The sequence below is a fragment of the Astatotilapia calliptera genome, chromosome 1 (assembly GCF_900246225.1).
Source record: "Astatotilapia calliptera chromosome 1, fAstCal1.2, whole genome shotgun sequence".
Classification (NCBI taxonomy): domain Eukaryota; kingdom Metazoa; phylum Chordata; class Actinopteri; order Cichliformes; family Cichlidae; genus Astatotilapia; species Astatotilapia calliptera.
Window position 1 is genome coordinate 5,562,830 of NC_039302.1, and position 17,435 is coordinate 5,580,264.

Below are 17,435 nucleotides of genomic sequence, written 5' to 3' on the forward strand. Positions count from 1 at the left end.
TACCGTCAGCCTTCTCTAAAGGTGCTGCATCAGCAAATTTGGTATTTTGTATGCTGTTTCAGCAAACACTCATGGATGTTTTTCTGGGACTTATCTTGAGTTTACCTGTTCTTTATCTGTTGTTTAGATATGAGCAATGCTTGAGACTTTGTAATACAAAGTAACTGCAGGTAGTTGGGTGCTGTCTGATAATTGTGTTTGTCAGCCTTAGAGGGAAAACCCAAGTTGACTCAGAAAGTATTTGTTTCATACGTATTTGTTAAATATGTAAACATAGGGCTGAATTAAGTCAAAGCAGCAAACTGTAGAATTTTTACTTGCTGAATCAGGGACATTGAAAATATTACATTAAAAACAGGCATTTATGGTCTGCTGAAACCAAAATCTGTGCTTAGGTTTCTCCATGCCCAATTTGAACAGAATTTGAAGTGCTGCTGGCTTCAGTAAACCTTAATATAGCATCTATTGCTTTATATAGCATAGTGAGCTCTTTGTGGTCCTTCCTTGGGTCTGTTATATGATGTTTTGAAGATACCCAATGTAGATAGATTACAGTAAGACTGTAAATTTGCTAGCATGCAATGATATATTTTCTCTTTTGTTGAGATAGTCACAGAGGTTATCCCCCAGTGCATGCTGGGACTGTATTATCCCCCATGGGTTCAAATGAAACACTGGAAATGTAAAACTAATGAATGAATGGGGCAAGCTGACACTTTCTTCAAACAGCCTCAAATTTCTAATTAGTTTTCAATTGTTTCATTGATTGTAAGGGACACTTCACTTACACGTCTTGTGCCAGCGCCTAACATTTTCAGAATCAGTCCAGTTTCAACTTTACTTTGTGTTGAAGGGCAGGATATATGATGGAACTGGCTGAAACAGCTTGGCTGTGAGTAGGTGTGAGGTTTGCTCAGCATCAGTGTGGGTGGAGAGCTGGCAGTAAGTATTCCCACACAGGCATGCAGAGTCATAAATTCCTTAAATATACATTTTAGTTTTTGTTGTCAGAAGTTAAATGTACTAAAAGAGCTATTATGAATATCTGAATGCAGATGTGTTTCTGGTTGTTTAGACAATGCAAGTCCTTTAGTAATATGTACATGATTGTCTAAGTGTAAAATTAACTGGAGCTTTACTTATCTTTACTACCAAACGCCTGACGTCTTCTTCCAGACTCTTACTAGCTGATGGTTAGAGTTGATTTACACAAAAGGAACATATTAAATTAATTTAAAACAAAAGCAAAGGGAATCCATGCTTTTTTGTGATAAATATACTGTTACAGTGGTGGATTTTCATATTAAGCATAATAAAGTCAGTACAGTAATCCATGAAAACCAAATGCTTCAGACTGCTCTACAGCTCCGTTTTAGCTCCATACAATGTCATTAAGCAGACATCCCTAATAGGGTGTGTTCAGGCACACAACCATATTTCCAAAAGTATTTGCTTGTCTGCTTTCACACAGATAGAACTCGGGTGACATCTCTATCTTAATCCATAGGGCTAAGTATGAAGTTGGGCTACCCAGCTACAGCTGTGAAAGCTTCAACTCTTCTGTGAAGGTTTTCCACAAGGTTTAGGGGTGTTTGTGGGATTTTTTTTGTCATTCTACCAGAAGCACATTTGTGAGGTCAGAAACTGATGTTGGACGAGAAGAATATATTTAGCAGAATATAAGGAAATGATTAGGTGCAAACAAATTTAAGTGCTGCATGAGTAATTTTAAGTAATGCAAAGTTATTGTGAGCTATTACTTAATTTCTTGGTAATTTTGCAAAAAAAGCAATCAATACTTGGTGTGATGTGTATAATGGAGTGGCTTAACCTTGCCTGTTCCTATTGTGCACAAGAGGAGAGACTCGTTTTAAGTACACTTGTTTGAAAAATTAGACTTGGTTCTATCATTATAAGGTTATATAGGCTTGCAAATTAAAACTGCAAGCTAGAAATGGAGAATAGTTATTATCAAATTTAGACTGGCAAAATAAAAGGATAAGTGAATAGTAGAACATCCATCATGCACATTAATGCAATGAGTATTCATAAAGGTGTAAAACAATTAAGGTCTAAAAAGGTCATATTAGTCAACTCCATAATATGGCCCATGCCACGAAAAGTACAGAGTATTAATCATTTAAGATGGGGAGATATTGTTTGTAACTAAGCCAAGTTTTTACTGCCTTGGTAATGAATCATTGCTGCCACCTGCTGTCTATTGCAGCCAAGCACAGCTCCAACAGATAATAAACATTTTTAAAGAAATGTAATTCATGTCAAGCATAAACAATGACATAGAGATGAAGCAGCAGGTTATTATTTTGTAAAAGTTTGAAACATGCCACCCAGGGACAGTAATCATCAGATCTTCTACACCTTCAAAACTTAAACGTCCCCGGCCTGTCAATAACAGATGGAACAGGACTATCAGGTGCCTGCGATACAGTAGCTAATGGTTTTAGTGGTGATTAACAGCTTGTGGCCTGTGATCATAAATGTGCCCATGGCTGCAGTGGGTTTGCTTTGCCATGTCAGGGCTTGAATCCACCTTGAATCCATCCTCAAGACCATATGAGAGCAGAGAGCATGCAGGTTGAATTAGAGCAAAATATAGATCCTCGCCAGCCTGCAATACAGCTGCAGTAAGTGCCTCACTTCGTCCCTCACTCATACCACACAGTACCGCCATACTTGTCAATGCTCTTGTCACATCTCGTCTGGATTACTGTAATTATCTTCTCTATGGTTTACCTCATAAATCCCTCCATAAACTGCAGTTGGTTCAAAATACAGCTGCTTGTATTATTTCCAGAACTAGATCCACTGAACATATAACACCAGTTCTTAAACAGCTCCATTGGCTCCCAGTTCACCTCCGTGTCAATTGCAAGATCCTGCTTCTCACTTTCAAAGCGCTTCATAACCTCGCTCCTCCATATCTATCTGATCTTCTCCATACATACTCGCCCCTTCCTACACTCCGCTCTTCTTCAGCTTCCCTTCTGTCAGTTCCACCTGCTCGCCTGACTACCATTAGACTCAGAGCCATTAGTTGTTCTGCCCCGAGACTGTGGATGCACTTCCACTTGCTCTCCGGACTACACACTGTCTCACCACTTTTAAATCACTACTCAAAACCCATCTGTTTAGAATTGCATACACCTGATCTGTCTTAGGCCATTTTTACCTTGCTCAGTTTTTATATTTGCTTTTATACTTTTATGACTGTTTATGTCTAAATTTTATCTACCATGTTTGCTATATATACATTTTTCTTATGTTTTTTATGGTATGTTTACGTGTTACTGTAAGGTGACCTTGAGGGTCTGAAAGGCGCCTATAAATAAAATGTATTATTATTATTATTATTATTATTATTTTAATGCAAAGAAAGTGAGAGGGATGAAATACAAATTTTAATATAATGAATAATTGATAATGGAGAAAACTCCAGTCATGTACTGCAAAATCTCTGAAATGTGCTGAATTTTTGCTTTGAAACTTTGATATTTCAGGAGGACAAGTCTCTATTAAACCACCCCTTTTCAAAAAGTTATAAATTATTCGTTATATAAGTAGGGAATGAATCTTTTATTACTGTTTTGCACCATAACCGAGCTATAAAAGGGAACTTGTGGACTTCCTTGTTGTGAAAAATCCTTTTAGCTTGTGTTTATCCTCTTCTACTTGTGTTGCCTTTTTACCTTGTAAAATGAAACTTTCTGCAAATAGGCAACATAACCAAATTTCATTGATAGTGCATCAATGCAGCCTCCGACTTGTAAAGCAGTTTGTTTGTTTGTTTTTGTTTGTTTTTTTTTGCCTGTCCCGTTTGGCTCTTTTGCCATCAGAATTATTGTCTAAAGGTGAAGAAAGATGCCCAACGGATTTACTTTACCAAATTGACCATCCCAGCCTTGCCGTAATGGTCCATTTGATTCACCTTTTATTGTTTATTTTATTTTCACTTGCTGAATACGGGACAGACTTGACTGGGGGAAAGAAGGGGAGAAAGAAAGAGGGAAAGAAAAACAGCTGAGAAGAGGGACGGGGGAGAAGGGCAAAAGACAAAAACCAACAGAATGAGCAGAAAAAAAAATGCATATATCAATCACCTGGATCACCTGTTGAGAAAGAAAAAAGAAAACAAGCAGAAGAAAACGAGAGTAATAGAATAAACAACATCACAATGATATATGGGAATATGACAGTAAATACTAAATATTAAACATTATTGTGCAGCACATAAGAACGACAGCACACAGTGCGCTTTGAGTTAGGAGCCAAAAAGGGTGTAGTTTGTGTGTGTGATCACCCGTGTGTACACCTGTGAGCATGGACGCGCTTGTTTTTTTAAAAGGTTCCTTCATGTAATGATCTGCTAGAGGGTGTGGGGGGGCCACAGCCCCGTCCTCCAGGGCATGAAGCAGGTATGGAGGAGATCAAAACTCCAGACATCCAGAGGCCCCCAGAACACAAGAGACCAAGGAAGACCAACAGAGGGGCAGCTGCGCCACTGTCCCAGAAAGAGCTGAGGAGAGTCCCAGATGAGGGCTCACTCAGCAGCCGCGGAGCAGAAGCCAGGGGGGGTTGCAGTGACGTGCCCGTGAGCTCCGCCGGCAGCCAGCTGTGCCTGAGTGACCGAGCCCCAGGCCGAGAGGCCGGGGGCACCCCACCTCTGAAGTGGCCCGAGCGAGCCCCAGGCTCCAGGCCCCGATAAGCAGCCGCCAAGGAGTGAGTCGGTGTGTACCTGGACGCCCATCCCCAGACACAAAGAACCACCAACGCACCGATGTCTGAGGGAGTCCGCCACTGGCAGGGGAAGTGGTGGGGGGAGATAGGCCTCCATACCTTGGAGGGCCTGAGATGTCCCCAGAGAGGTGGCGCCTGATACCCGACCTGACATATAGACACAGACCTACAGGCACACACAGATACAAACATCCATTCCCACCCTCATGCTCTCATATGCACTTACTCCACACTCAACCAACGTGGAGACAGACATAAAGAGACGCTGTACACACGATCACACTCCCCAAGCGTACTCTACGAACCGGGTCTAGGTACCCTTGCCCCTGGAGGGGGGAACTGCACCCAGACCCAGGTGGTGTTACCCTTTTCCCTGCGATGGGGAGAAGCAGACCGCCCCGACTCCGCAGCAGCAGGAAGGCTCCACACTCCAGACCCCAGTCGGACGGCCAACTCCTCCTCCTAGCCCCCCGCTCCAGCAGGCCGCAGGTACCTGGTACCTGTAATGATGGCTGCCCTCTTTTTTTCTGGCAAGACTTGGGCCTCCAGATTTGGGGCTTTCTTCTTCTCTAATGCTGGCTGTGGCTGGATGGACTCTGGGCTGATTGTGGTTGTGTTTCCCTGTAGGTGATAGTTTTCTTGCCACTCTTCCCCTGACTGAATTGCCCTACGTCTAAAGAAGTAGTGGCCCCTCAAGGCCCATCGTTACATTCTCTTAGACACTTCTTCCTGGCCAAGAAGATTGTTGTCTTTCTCTAGCCACAAACACAGCTTTGCATCTTGTGCCAATGATGCTCCATTGCTTGCTGCACTGAAAGCTTGAATCATTGCTATCACTGCTCCAAGGTCTAGTAGTTGTCTGTTGTCTGTCTGTAAGTCATCTTGCACCCCCAATTATGTGTTTTCTTCTTCTTAATTTTCTGAAGCCAGTATACCAATAAATAATTGGTACTGTCAACATGAATAGCAAACCCATCCCAGCCCCTGCAGGGATTATTCTCCCCAGCAAAAGTTTAAGAAATTGGTCTCATCAGGTCTTTGTTTACTAAGTTTACTGATTTTGGCTGACAAAACTTCCATAAGGTAGAGGTAGGTGTCTGAGCTTGGAGAGGAAAATGCAAAGCAGAAAGCTTTGTAGACATCAAATAATAAAGTGCTGCTGCAAATTCTGTAGATTTGTCAGTTCAAGTGACTCCAGGCACATTCGATTCACTCGTAACGGGAATATTATTGATTAGGTGAGCTATACGAGGGTTAAGCTGAGAAGATTCTTTTCACACAGAACTGTTCAACAGCTAAATTTAAACCCTCATTGAGGGACGACTATGTTCACTCACACTGTGTTTCATAGCTCTTCATGTTTGTATCACCGTGGATCAAACTTCCACTGTAAGATAAGCTGTGTGCACAGACTGAGTTACTGGAATTTCTCCTCTCTGTTATTGATTTTTAGTGAGGTTTGCAAATGTTTACACAACTAGGAAAAGACATACAAGCTATTTCAAATGATCCCCTCCCCTGATCTCTCCTCCATGCATTAGAGGTCAGGAGACAGGCAGGATGTGAGCCGTCTGATAAGCTGCAGAGACAGAAAGGCTGTCAAAGATTTCCCTGGTGGTCAGTTCGTCACTTTCTAACAACGATGCTGGAGGGTAGGACTGATGGAGTTACACTTCCATGCTGTTTGAACAGAGGGAAAAGTAAATACATTCAAAATAGGAGGACATAATATCCTAATTCAAATCTAAGTCTAGGTGTTCTCTGTTGCCCCCACTCCACACTTATAAAATAACATTTCTTCTCTCATCTCAAATATTACATATAACATAAATAACATATTGGGTATTTAAGATTTTATTATTTATGTTTTTATTTATATTCTTTCTGTCTTTTTTTGTTTCTGGAGTGCATTCTTTGTAAATACATTGCTCAAAAAATGAAGGGAACACTTGATCATCAAGTCAGTTAAATTTCAGGACAATCAATCAGGATGGCAGATCTATGGGTATGATTATACCCTTGCTTCAGATAACTAAATCCACAGTTAACAATTCACAGTTAACAAATACTCAATGACACACAGCCATAACCACAAAGTAACACTGTTGCTTCACCTTCTAATGGTGGCCTGTTTGTATAATTATGAAAGATTGTAAAGACTGTAAAGTACTGCTACCGGTTGAATGAGTCCACTTCCTGTAGACCAGTAGGTCAGTGTGGTGGCTGTTATAATAAGTTCTAAGTTTATCAGCTAACAGCTTTGTTCGTTGGTAAGTTTTTTATTGGACTTATATTTCACATTTCCTTTGAGAACTCTGGTCATTTTGAGCCAATTTTAAAGAGAACTCCCCACAATACAGATAGCTCCTGTTGGACAAAGATAAACAAAATAAGATGAAGAAAGTCTACACAATGACAATATTTGGAGAAAATGGACAAGGATGACATTTTGAACTAAAGTGCATACAATAATTAATCAACACACATTATAAGCGTCAACAAGATTTTCCTAAGCTGAACTTGTCTTCTGATCTCTGACCCCCCCCCCCTTCAAAGGAAGAACTTCCTTCCTTAGATCAATAAGGTGATACATTGATTGTTTTTGTTTAGCGGCTGGACACTGTGTGACACTGTATCGATCGTAGGAAGGAAGTTTTTCTTCCTGCAACTGCATAATGGACTGACACAGAAAAAAACCAGAAGTGTTTCACAAAATTCAGTAATTACTTCTAACAATAAGCAAGAATATTTTTACTTTTTACTTTACCTTGTGGGGACATCTCATTGACATAATGCCTAACCCTGACCCTTACCCTAAACCTAACCATAACTTAATTGTAACCCTGACACTAAAACCACATTTTGAGGTTTACTTTTAATTTCTTACTTTTATTTTCATTCATCATTTCAGCCGAACTCAAACATCTATATGTTTACTGATTATGTTCTGATCAGTACTGAACACAGTTAACTATCAGAAAATTTACACGATTCATAATATTGCCTTTAACCCTTACAACATGTAACATTATTTTTCTTGTTCAAAAGTATAAGGATGGGTTGGCAACACAGTTCTTATCTTGTCAAACTCAGACATCAATAAAAGGTCGAGGATGGATCATGTCGCACGCGAAATCTAGACAGAATATATGTTTTTACTACTCAGACTTGCATTTTTGACTTAGATTAAGAATAAAGATGACCTACTTACTAGCAGATAGGGAAAAGCTCTGTTCTAGCACTCTGATCATTTTTTTTAAAGGGTTGGGTGTCAAGTTCTTTTGTCCCCTCAGGTGTGATGGTTGGAGGGGGAGACTTCAATCTCTCTCTACTTCACATTATATGACAATGGACATGTGGAGGTCTTTATCAGGAGAAAAAGCTATAAAATCTATGAAAATACAGTCAAAAAATTATAACATTTATGCTGCCCTCCACATTTTCTAAAGTCCTCGTGTGGGCCAGTTTGGAGTCTTTGCTGTGTGGTTTTGTGAAGAATAAAAAATTATCAAAAGAAGGACTTTCAAAGTTTTGGCGTTTCACTTTAAAGCCTGTTACTGATGACATTTATCAACTGATAAACTCCATCACACAATGATGACACCAAGGGAGAATGCAGCAATGCCTGTAACAGTCAAGACAAGTAGTAAGTTCACCATGCAATGAATGTTTTGAAGATTTCCATAAAATGCTATGAATTCACAGCGAGGGTGAATTCTGTGAACTACAAACGAAGATGGGCTGCCTGTGAAACTGAGCCACTCTTACACTAGTGCTGTCGGTGCTCACTCTCCCTGCATCTGACTGTTTCTACTTAGTGCTCCTGAGTTTAGCCATGTCCGTCTTCAAACTACACTAGGTATGCCCTTTACAGTGGATTTCTCAGCGATCACATTTTGTCATGATGACACACAGACAGACAGCCTCTTCTGTAAAACTTCTGTGTTAGTTTTACAGAAGAGGCTGCTGATAATATGCTGCCTGGCATCCCTCGGGATGAATAAAGTATTCTGATTCTGATAGTCACAGAGTGAAAACAGTATCAGCTATGCTGTCGAGGCTGCTGATCAATGAATCTTATTCCATTTGCCCTGTGCTTTCTTGTATGCTCAGGATTTAGATGCATGTGGCAGTAATAACAAGTAATTAGGTTATCTAGTTGGATTCCCATCCTCTTCATCCTCTTAATATTGATCACTGCTACAATGTCCTGTCAGGACGTCATTACATAATGGGCCAGTGGAGTGTAAAACACTGTTAACTTACATCCTGCTGTCTCATTCAACTGGAGGTTATAGAGAATGACCCACCAAAATGTTTCTCTCCACTTTCTGAATCAGAGCCACCCTTTTATACTTGCATATTTTAAGATAAGCAGCATGTTAATGATTTTTGGAAGAGGTTTCCCTGCAACATCTATGCACCACTTCCTTTGGAACTGAAGCACCTAAAGAAAGCCATCATGGAAACAGCCTTGGCAGCTGAGACCAGCTCAAGATGGCTGTGGTTGAAGAGAGCTCACAGATGGAAACCTTCTGTAGATGAAGGCAGACTGCCCTTTGCTACCCCGCTAAAGCAAACCATACAGGTTAAAGTGAAAAAGCGAGACACCTACTGATGATGTGAAAAGGTTCTCAACATACAGGACGCTCTGACCATTCTCCCATTAAGGGACACCAAAGAAATCTTGCTACACTCTAGCACCACTATATTCTCATAGCTCCAATGATGTCTGCCTGTAGAAAGGTATCTTTGATGGGGTTTTTTTTTTTTCATGTTTACTGATTATAAGATACTTTTTCACTGTGGATATAGTGGTCAGAGTTCTTTTTCTAGCTCATCTGTGGTATTTAATTAGCGATTTGCATACTGCACATGAAGAGTATAGGGTATGCACTATATCAGTATCTGTGTATGTATATACACTGAGTCACTAAGTCCAATGACCGGCCTAGCTTAAGTTACGCGCTTTCTAATATGACATAGAAGAGAAACCTCTCTGTGTGCACCTTACTTGCGGGAAACAGAGCGGCGGTAGGCATAAATAAACCTCCCTGGAGGAAAGTCGATACTGTGGCTCACATGTCTAGGAGATGAATATCCAAGCCTGTCTGCATCTTAATAGCTACAAAGCACTGTGTATATAATACACCTAAATCTGCACTTTTATATGTGGAAGAACTACTAAAAAAGGAAATACAGCAGTGTCAGAGTGGAAGAAATAACATTTAAAGTTTTAATAACTAAATATATTCAAGAACATAAGAGTCTAAGATTTGTCAGCGTGGAGAGGAAGTTTGTCTTTTAAATTACTTCGATGTGTTAAAAAGAGTAGGGTTAGTAGCAGCCTTGCCATCAGGTGTTACCATCTCTATCAAAGCAGACGTTTGGGCACTTTGCTGGTCCAGAGGAATAAAGGTGTATATTGACACAACACAACAATCTTTCTAGAAGTGGGCATTTCATCAAATTCAACATAAGGTCAGACCAGACCATACAATGCTCAGAAAAAAATGCAAAATCCCAAGAGCGACATCTCAGGTTCTACAACCCTCACGAAAATTCATATTCTTCTTATAAACTTTAACATGATAGTGAAATATTAAAGTTTATAACAATAAAAGTAGGAAAAACACTGAACGAGTAGGGGTTGTATGGAAGTGTTGTAAAGACAAAATCTAAACAGAGTTTGCATAGTGCCAACGAAAAAAGCAATTAAATAAAACCTACAAGACTTTTGGAACAATGTCCTTAGGACAGCTAAGCACATCATATCAAAACAAACACCCCACACTAACATCAAGCACTGATGGAGCAGTGATGATTTGGGCTTAGTTTGCAGCCACAGGACCTGGGGATCTTTTGGTTGACCATGAGTCAATCAAACAATTATAGATACTCCAGGTTTCAACTCATGTTATTAAGTACACATGTCCACAGAGTCAGTTTCTTCCATTCCAGCCTCTTCACCACTATGGTCAAGCCCGAACAGCTGTCAAAGGACATCAGGGACAAGATTGTAGAGCTGCACAAGGTTGCAATGGGTTACAAGGCGGTCAGCAAGAACCTGGGCAAGAAGATGACAATTGTTGGTGAAATTATTTGGAAATGGAAATGAAACATAATTCACCCTCGGACTGGAAGTCCATGCAAGATCTTGCCTCATGGCTTGAGGATGATCATAGAGAAAGGCGGTGGACCAGCATAAAACTACATGGGAGGAGCTCATTAATGATCTGAGTTAGTTGGGACCACAGTCACCAAGAATACCATGAGTAACACACTATGCCACAGTGAATTGAAATCTTGCAGTTTTAATTTAATTACTACATTTTCTAAAAATGTGTTTAGTCTATTTGCAGGAGCTTGGAAAGAAAGCGACTGACCTTCTTTAAATTTCTTGAACTGTAATTTTGTGGTCATGGCTTTAACTATAAAGTGATGGGCTAAATTAGCAGTTATATCAATTTCATTTTAAATCTACGATAAAGTAGGCCATTCCCATGGGGTCTGAAAAAAGATTGACTGCAGAAAAGTCTAGGGCAAAGCAACTTTTTGGATATCTAGAGCTATAGTTTCAATTTCCATCCATCCATCTGTGTCTTGATTAGCTGTTGGACTTAAACCTGATTTTAAAAATATAAACTAATCAAAAGTCTATTATTTCACTTCACAGAACATGCAACCACATATTGTATATGCTTCCAAGACTAGGTTGAAACAAGGTAACTCAGGCTATAACATACCTAACAGTTCCTCCCCCATTACTGAACAAATGGCAGCAAACAAATGTCTGTTATAGCCTTCACATAAAACATATACAAGGACAGTAACTTCTCCATTCATTCAAAGCTGCATCAATTATTCATAAATGCTCTGACTCCAGGGATCGATGCCTCTATAATGTGGACTGATATGAGCCCCTGGTCGAGTCTTGGCTGCAGCAAGTTAATGGGCAGACTCGATTTCATCCACTGCTCGAGGCACTTCCTTCACAAAACTCTGCACCACACCCCAATGACACACTTTATAAAATTACAGAATGAAGGGAGATATCAGAACAGCACAAAAGGGTCAAAAAGCAGTAAATATGGTCAAAGTACAAGTGAGAGTATCCCCCCAATTTATTTTTGTGAAATTACCAATTATTTATCAACTGAGGGGTGAAACTTGATATGGCCCTGCGTAAAATTGTAAAGTAGGTGTCACAAAACTGAGAAAAAACTTTCAGTGGTTTTTAGGAATCCCCAAAATGTATTAGGTTTGAATATGCCCTGCGACAGACTGGCCCTAAGAGAGCTGGGATAGGCTCCAGCCCCCCCCCCCCCCCCCCCCCAACCCTGAAAAGGATAAGATGGATAATGGATGAATGGAACTGGCTTGATTATCATGAAATTAGGTTTGACATTTAGTTCCCATCAGAAATAACAGCTACTACTATCTTTCCTTGTTTGCAATAACATCTTTTTAGGGGTTTTTTGTTATGTTTTTTGACCAATACTTTTTGACATTTTATGTGCATTATAGACATTTGTCATCACAGCCATTTTATCATTAAATAATAGGTCATTAGTGTTACTAATCACATTAAGCATGCTAGCTAGGAGTTGCTAGCTTGTCATGCTAGCAATAGCATGAGGTATAGGAAGTGTTTATCCACAGAAAAATGATTAAGGTTGTGACACCATTCAGTGGTTTCTGTACTGGACACATTTTGATACCTTACCACTAGCATCATACAATCAAATTTTTTCCTTACCTGGGATGATTGAGCATGCATCAAGACTTTACCACTAGCATTTTATCTCCTGCCATGTTTGTTTTCAGAAGGGACTATGCAAGCTGTATGTGCAACTGTATGGGTACAAGTATATACCCATCATTCCATTAAAAATGCTTCAAAAGGCACAACACAGCAAACTACAGTAGAAGGGTCCAGTTAGGTAACTTGAATTAGTAGAGGTCAGTACTAGTTAAAAGTTTACTTTTTGACAAAGCTTATATATGGGCTGAATCAGGTGACCTCCCTTAGTTACACTGCAATATGCTAGGCTGCTGGGGGTTTCCCACAAAGCACTAAGGCTTTCTTTTTCACTCACGTTTTTCACTCACTGTGTGTTTATACAACACATTTAATAATTAATTATTATTAATATCTGCCTTGGCTCTCTTCCACAGTTTGTCTTTTGTCTGTGGTTGCAGCATATGGTTGCATCTCCCTGAGCCTGGTTCTGCTGGAGGTTTCTACCTGTTAAAAGGAAGTTTTTCCTTTCCACTCTTGCCAAGTGCTTGCTCATTATAGGTTTGCCAGATTGTTGAGGTTTTCCCTCTGTTGTTGTAGCATCTTACAATATATATCTTACAACATCAAGTACCCTGAGGTGACTGTTGTTATAAATGTGTTGCTATGTAAATAAAATTGAGTTGAATTGAACTTTAGGCATGATAAAAATGAGTTAAATATGATTTTAAGTGCTGTTATGTTCAGCATATTTATATGGGAGTCTACTGACCCTCTTTTGGTGCCAGTCTCTAGTGAACTGCAGTTTTTTGCTTGTCCACATTAGCTTCCTTTTTCAACCTGGAGTTTGCTGCTGGCTTTTACTCCGGCCATGGATTCCCAACCTAGCTCATGACACTTTTTAAAGAGAGTAAGTACCTTACTAAGGTTTTGTCATCTTTGTAAAGTTCAGATGTTTCATTTCAAAGTTTTGAGTGAAATAAATTGATCCAGTTGTTGACCACAACACATGGTGTTATTACCCTGTTCAGCTGTGTGGTAATGTGAAAAGCATTAAATATTCAGTTAAGAGGAAGTCGAGTGTCACTACATTATCTGAGATGTCAGGGATTTATTGATGACTATCCTTTATCTCTTTGAGCAGAAAGGGCACACAGAAACTCACACACACACACACACGCACACACACACACACACACACACACACACACACACACACACACACACACATTAAACCACTGGGAGTAATATTATTTGTTTGATAGATGTAGTCTATTTGTTTCATGAATTATAGATCTTCCAAAATGTCATGCAGAGCCAGAGGCATGTTCCTACTCGCACACTGTACACATGACATCATGCTGACAGATGAGTCCTATCAGCAGCACTTTCTGGAAGTTTTAACTGGGAAACTCAAAGGTTAGTCAATCAATAAGTAAAGCTTTTTAAAATGCTTCCTTGTTTCCTCCACAGAGCTGAATCATTAATCAGGCATACAGACTGCCTGTAAATCTGAGGCATAACCTCCTCCACACACAGACTTAAAGCTTTTCATGAAATGCACTTTGATCTTTTAGGTTAAGCTGTGGTCCTGGTCAGGTTAAAGCAACTCAAAGCAACATAAAGAAAAAATTATAAGCACGGATAATATATATCTTTTGTGTATGGACCAAAAAAATTCTCACTGCTGTGGTTATCTTTGATCTTTTTGGGAGATGGAATTTATCAATGGACATGTAAGAAGGGATGTAAGACAGAAAGGAGGATGTTTCAGTCTGAATCTGAGACCGCCCTCTCCTTGCCGCGCTACCCCCAACCATTCTGCTGGCTCGACCCCACTCTACCTCTTCTTATTCATTCAGACCCGTCCAGGGCGGAGAGGAAACTGCTGCCCCCTCAGGGACTTGGCATCATAATTATATAGGAAGCAGAGCAGTCTGTCGGTTGTTAGAGGTAAAGAAAGGCTGCAGGCTGGTCTCGTGCATGGACACCAGTGTGCAGTGGACAAGTGGTCATAACATGGATGTGGAGCTCTATTTCTGACACTGTTAGGAAGGTAAGATAATCTCATGCATTAATCTTCAAAGAGGTAATAGCAACAAAGAGCGATTACCAGTCTGATGTTAAATCTCCTGCTGTATACAATCTGTTGCCTTTAATTAGATCATAGTCGGATTGTCAGTGATGATGTTTGCAAACTGATGCAAATAGAAATGTTAGGTATTAAACTAACACGTCTCAAAGTGACTTTGCTCTTGAATTATTTCTAAATGAAGCTTGAAAAGTCTTCAGCTTTGTGTGAACAAGTCCGCTCTTGTCTGCAGGATGTTTCTGAAGCCTTAATTAGATTTATTGCCACTGGAGATGATGATCAGTATAGGAACAAGCAGTGGGAGTCCACAGCAGCCTAGATTACAGAAAGTTCTCGAAGGGTTCTGTGTTAGTCACAAAGCACTTCTAATGGTGCCAGTTAGATAATAGAGCTTTACATTTACATCTCATAGCCCATTAACTTATTCATCCCTATATCATAAGAAACTTTTTTTAGATAAACAAAGACACCTTTTAAATGCTCATACTCATATTCTGGCATATTTCAAACCTAAGACATAGTACAGTTGTCACAGAGTATTCTGTTTTTGCATTCGTCACAGATTGAGAGGTGGAAGCAGGCATGTCAGAGAAGAAGCCCCGGGGCTCAGACACTCGGCCCAAAAGTGGCTTCCGCAGCTGGAGCGCAGACAGTTACATTTGGAAGGGGAAGAAACGCTCCCGGAGCTCTCGCAATGGGTCGAGCCCTGGAGGCATGGAGATGGACGGGACGGAGGAGTTGGGTGTGGGGTCATCATCCTGTTCGAGGAGGCGCAGAGAGAGGAAATGTAGCTGCAGCGCTCTAGGGGACACGCTGACGTCTGGAGATATCGATGTGATGTGTCGGAAGGCTTTGTCACGGCGCTCTCTGCGGCAGAAGTTTCAGGATGCTGTTGGCCAGTGCTTCCCTCTGCGCTCTCACCATCACCACCACCATCACCACCATCATTCATCGGGCTCCTCGCGACCCTTTTCGGTGCTCTTCTGGTCCAAACGCAGGATCCATGTGTCAGAGCTCATGCAGGATAAGTGCCCATTCTCACCCAAGTCTGAACTGGCTCGATGTTGGCACCTTATTAAAAATCATGCTACCCACCCAAGTGCCCTCAAGGACATGGAGGCTCCCCTCAAACCTAGTGTCTCATCCACTACCTCTCCACCACAAACCCCCATCTCGTGGGAGGACATATGCTGCTCCCCTGGGCCTGGATGCACCAGTCTGGAGGACTGGGACCCTTCTTGTGCTCATGGGCATGAAGAAGGTAGGTGTGGACACACGGACTACATCCTGGTTCCAGATCTCCTACAGATCAACAACAACCCATGCTACTGGGGCGTGCTGAATCGCTTTGAGGCAGAGGAGCTGCTGGAGGGCCAGCCCGAGGGCACGTTTCTGCTCCGGGACTCTGCCCAGGACGAATTTCTCTTCTCAGTGAGCTTTCGGCGCTACAGCCGTTCCCTACATGCACGTATTGAACAAAACGGCAAGCGTTTCAGCTTTGATGTGCGTGACCCGTGTATGTACCGTGATCCAAGTGTGACGGGACTGCTCAGGCACTACAGCGACCCAGCCACCTGCCTCTTCTTTGAGCCACTCCTTTCCAGACCTCTGCCAAGGAACTTCCCTTTCTCCCTCCAGCACTTGTGCAGGGCAGTGATCTGCAGCTGCACCACCTACCGAGGCATAGACAGCCTGCCGCTGCCACCTCAGCTCAGGGACTATCTCAGACAATACCATATTAAGTGTGACGCGGCCTGTGCTGTGTGACTAACCAAATCAGGCCTCATACTAAGGACAAGCAAAAGAAGCTCACCTTGGCAAAAGTACTGCCATTAAATTCTAACAGTGTTTGCTGTTACGTGAGGTTTAAGGATTCGATCTTGAGCCAAGGATTGTCATTTGTACTGCAGTTCCATTTGGTGTGATAGCAAACAATGGCAATTGCTGTTTTTTTAGCCTTTCAATATTTAGGAGTGACAGCCTCACAGAACAAGAAAACAACCACTAAAGGGGACTGTGGCGAGACAGCCTGAGTGTTGACTTAAGCAAGCCAACACTCCATTACAGAAGATGTTAAGATCATAGAAATGTTATGGTCTTGAACCCTGAACACAGCTAGTGCAGTCAAATGTTTGAGGTAAAGCAACTCTGGGGGTATCTAGTAATATGCAAGCATTATGGATTTTTCACTAACTGCATAACCGAACAAATTTCTACATTTCATGATATTTCATCCCAGCCTTGCAATATATCTACATAAGTACTTAGTATGCTTTTCTTATTTTCTGTCATGCACATCTATGCACTGTTACTCGTTAAACATTCATTCCGAAAGGTCAAATAACGAGGTCAGCGTCATTGAGAGCCAAAGGCTCAGGCTTCTGTCTGCTCTGAACACTCAGACCATTCTTTGGATCTTTATGATGTCACTGAAAGGGGATATCTTTAATATGTCCATCTGAGGTATGTAGCTCTGTATGTGAGCAGCAAAGCTCCACCCAGCTGCTGTTCAAAACTTGTATTTGCGATGAACAAGCAGCAAGAACAAATCTGACTAAAGATTAAAAATCTGACTAAAGGCCAAAAAGACGTAAAGCAACCCACGTCAGAGAGCGAAGAACTACAGGTCTGTACCCAAGCCCAGTATGAAATGAATAATGGAAAGCTACTAGCAGAGTCCAAGAGTATATATATAGAGTATATAAGGTCATCTTTAAACATTGATGTAATATAACACAGAATTCCAGCTGAATCTCTTTGGAGAGAACTGCTTTGTGCCGGATGGATTACTCGATCCTGCACAGGAAAACTGAATCAGGCAAATGGACCTGACAACAAGGATGCTGT

General features: G+C 41.1%; 1 protein-coding gene across 1 annotated transcript; it reads left to right on the forward strand.

Moving 5' to 3' along the window:
- The first annotated feature begins 15,169 nt into the window (after positions 1-15,169).
- On the forward strand, positions 15,170-16,391 carry socs4 (suppressor of cytokine signaling 4). Its single transcript, XM_026154653.1, has one exon. The coding sequence runs from the start codon at positions 15,171-15,173 to the stop codon at positions 16,353-16,355; it is 1,185 nt and encodes a 394-aa protein (XP_026010438.1). The 5' UTR covers position 15,170; the 3' UTR covers positions 16,356-16,391.
- The last annotated feature ends 1,044 nt before the right edge of the window (positions 16,392-17,435 follow it).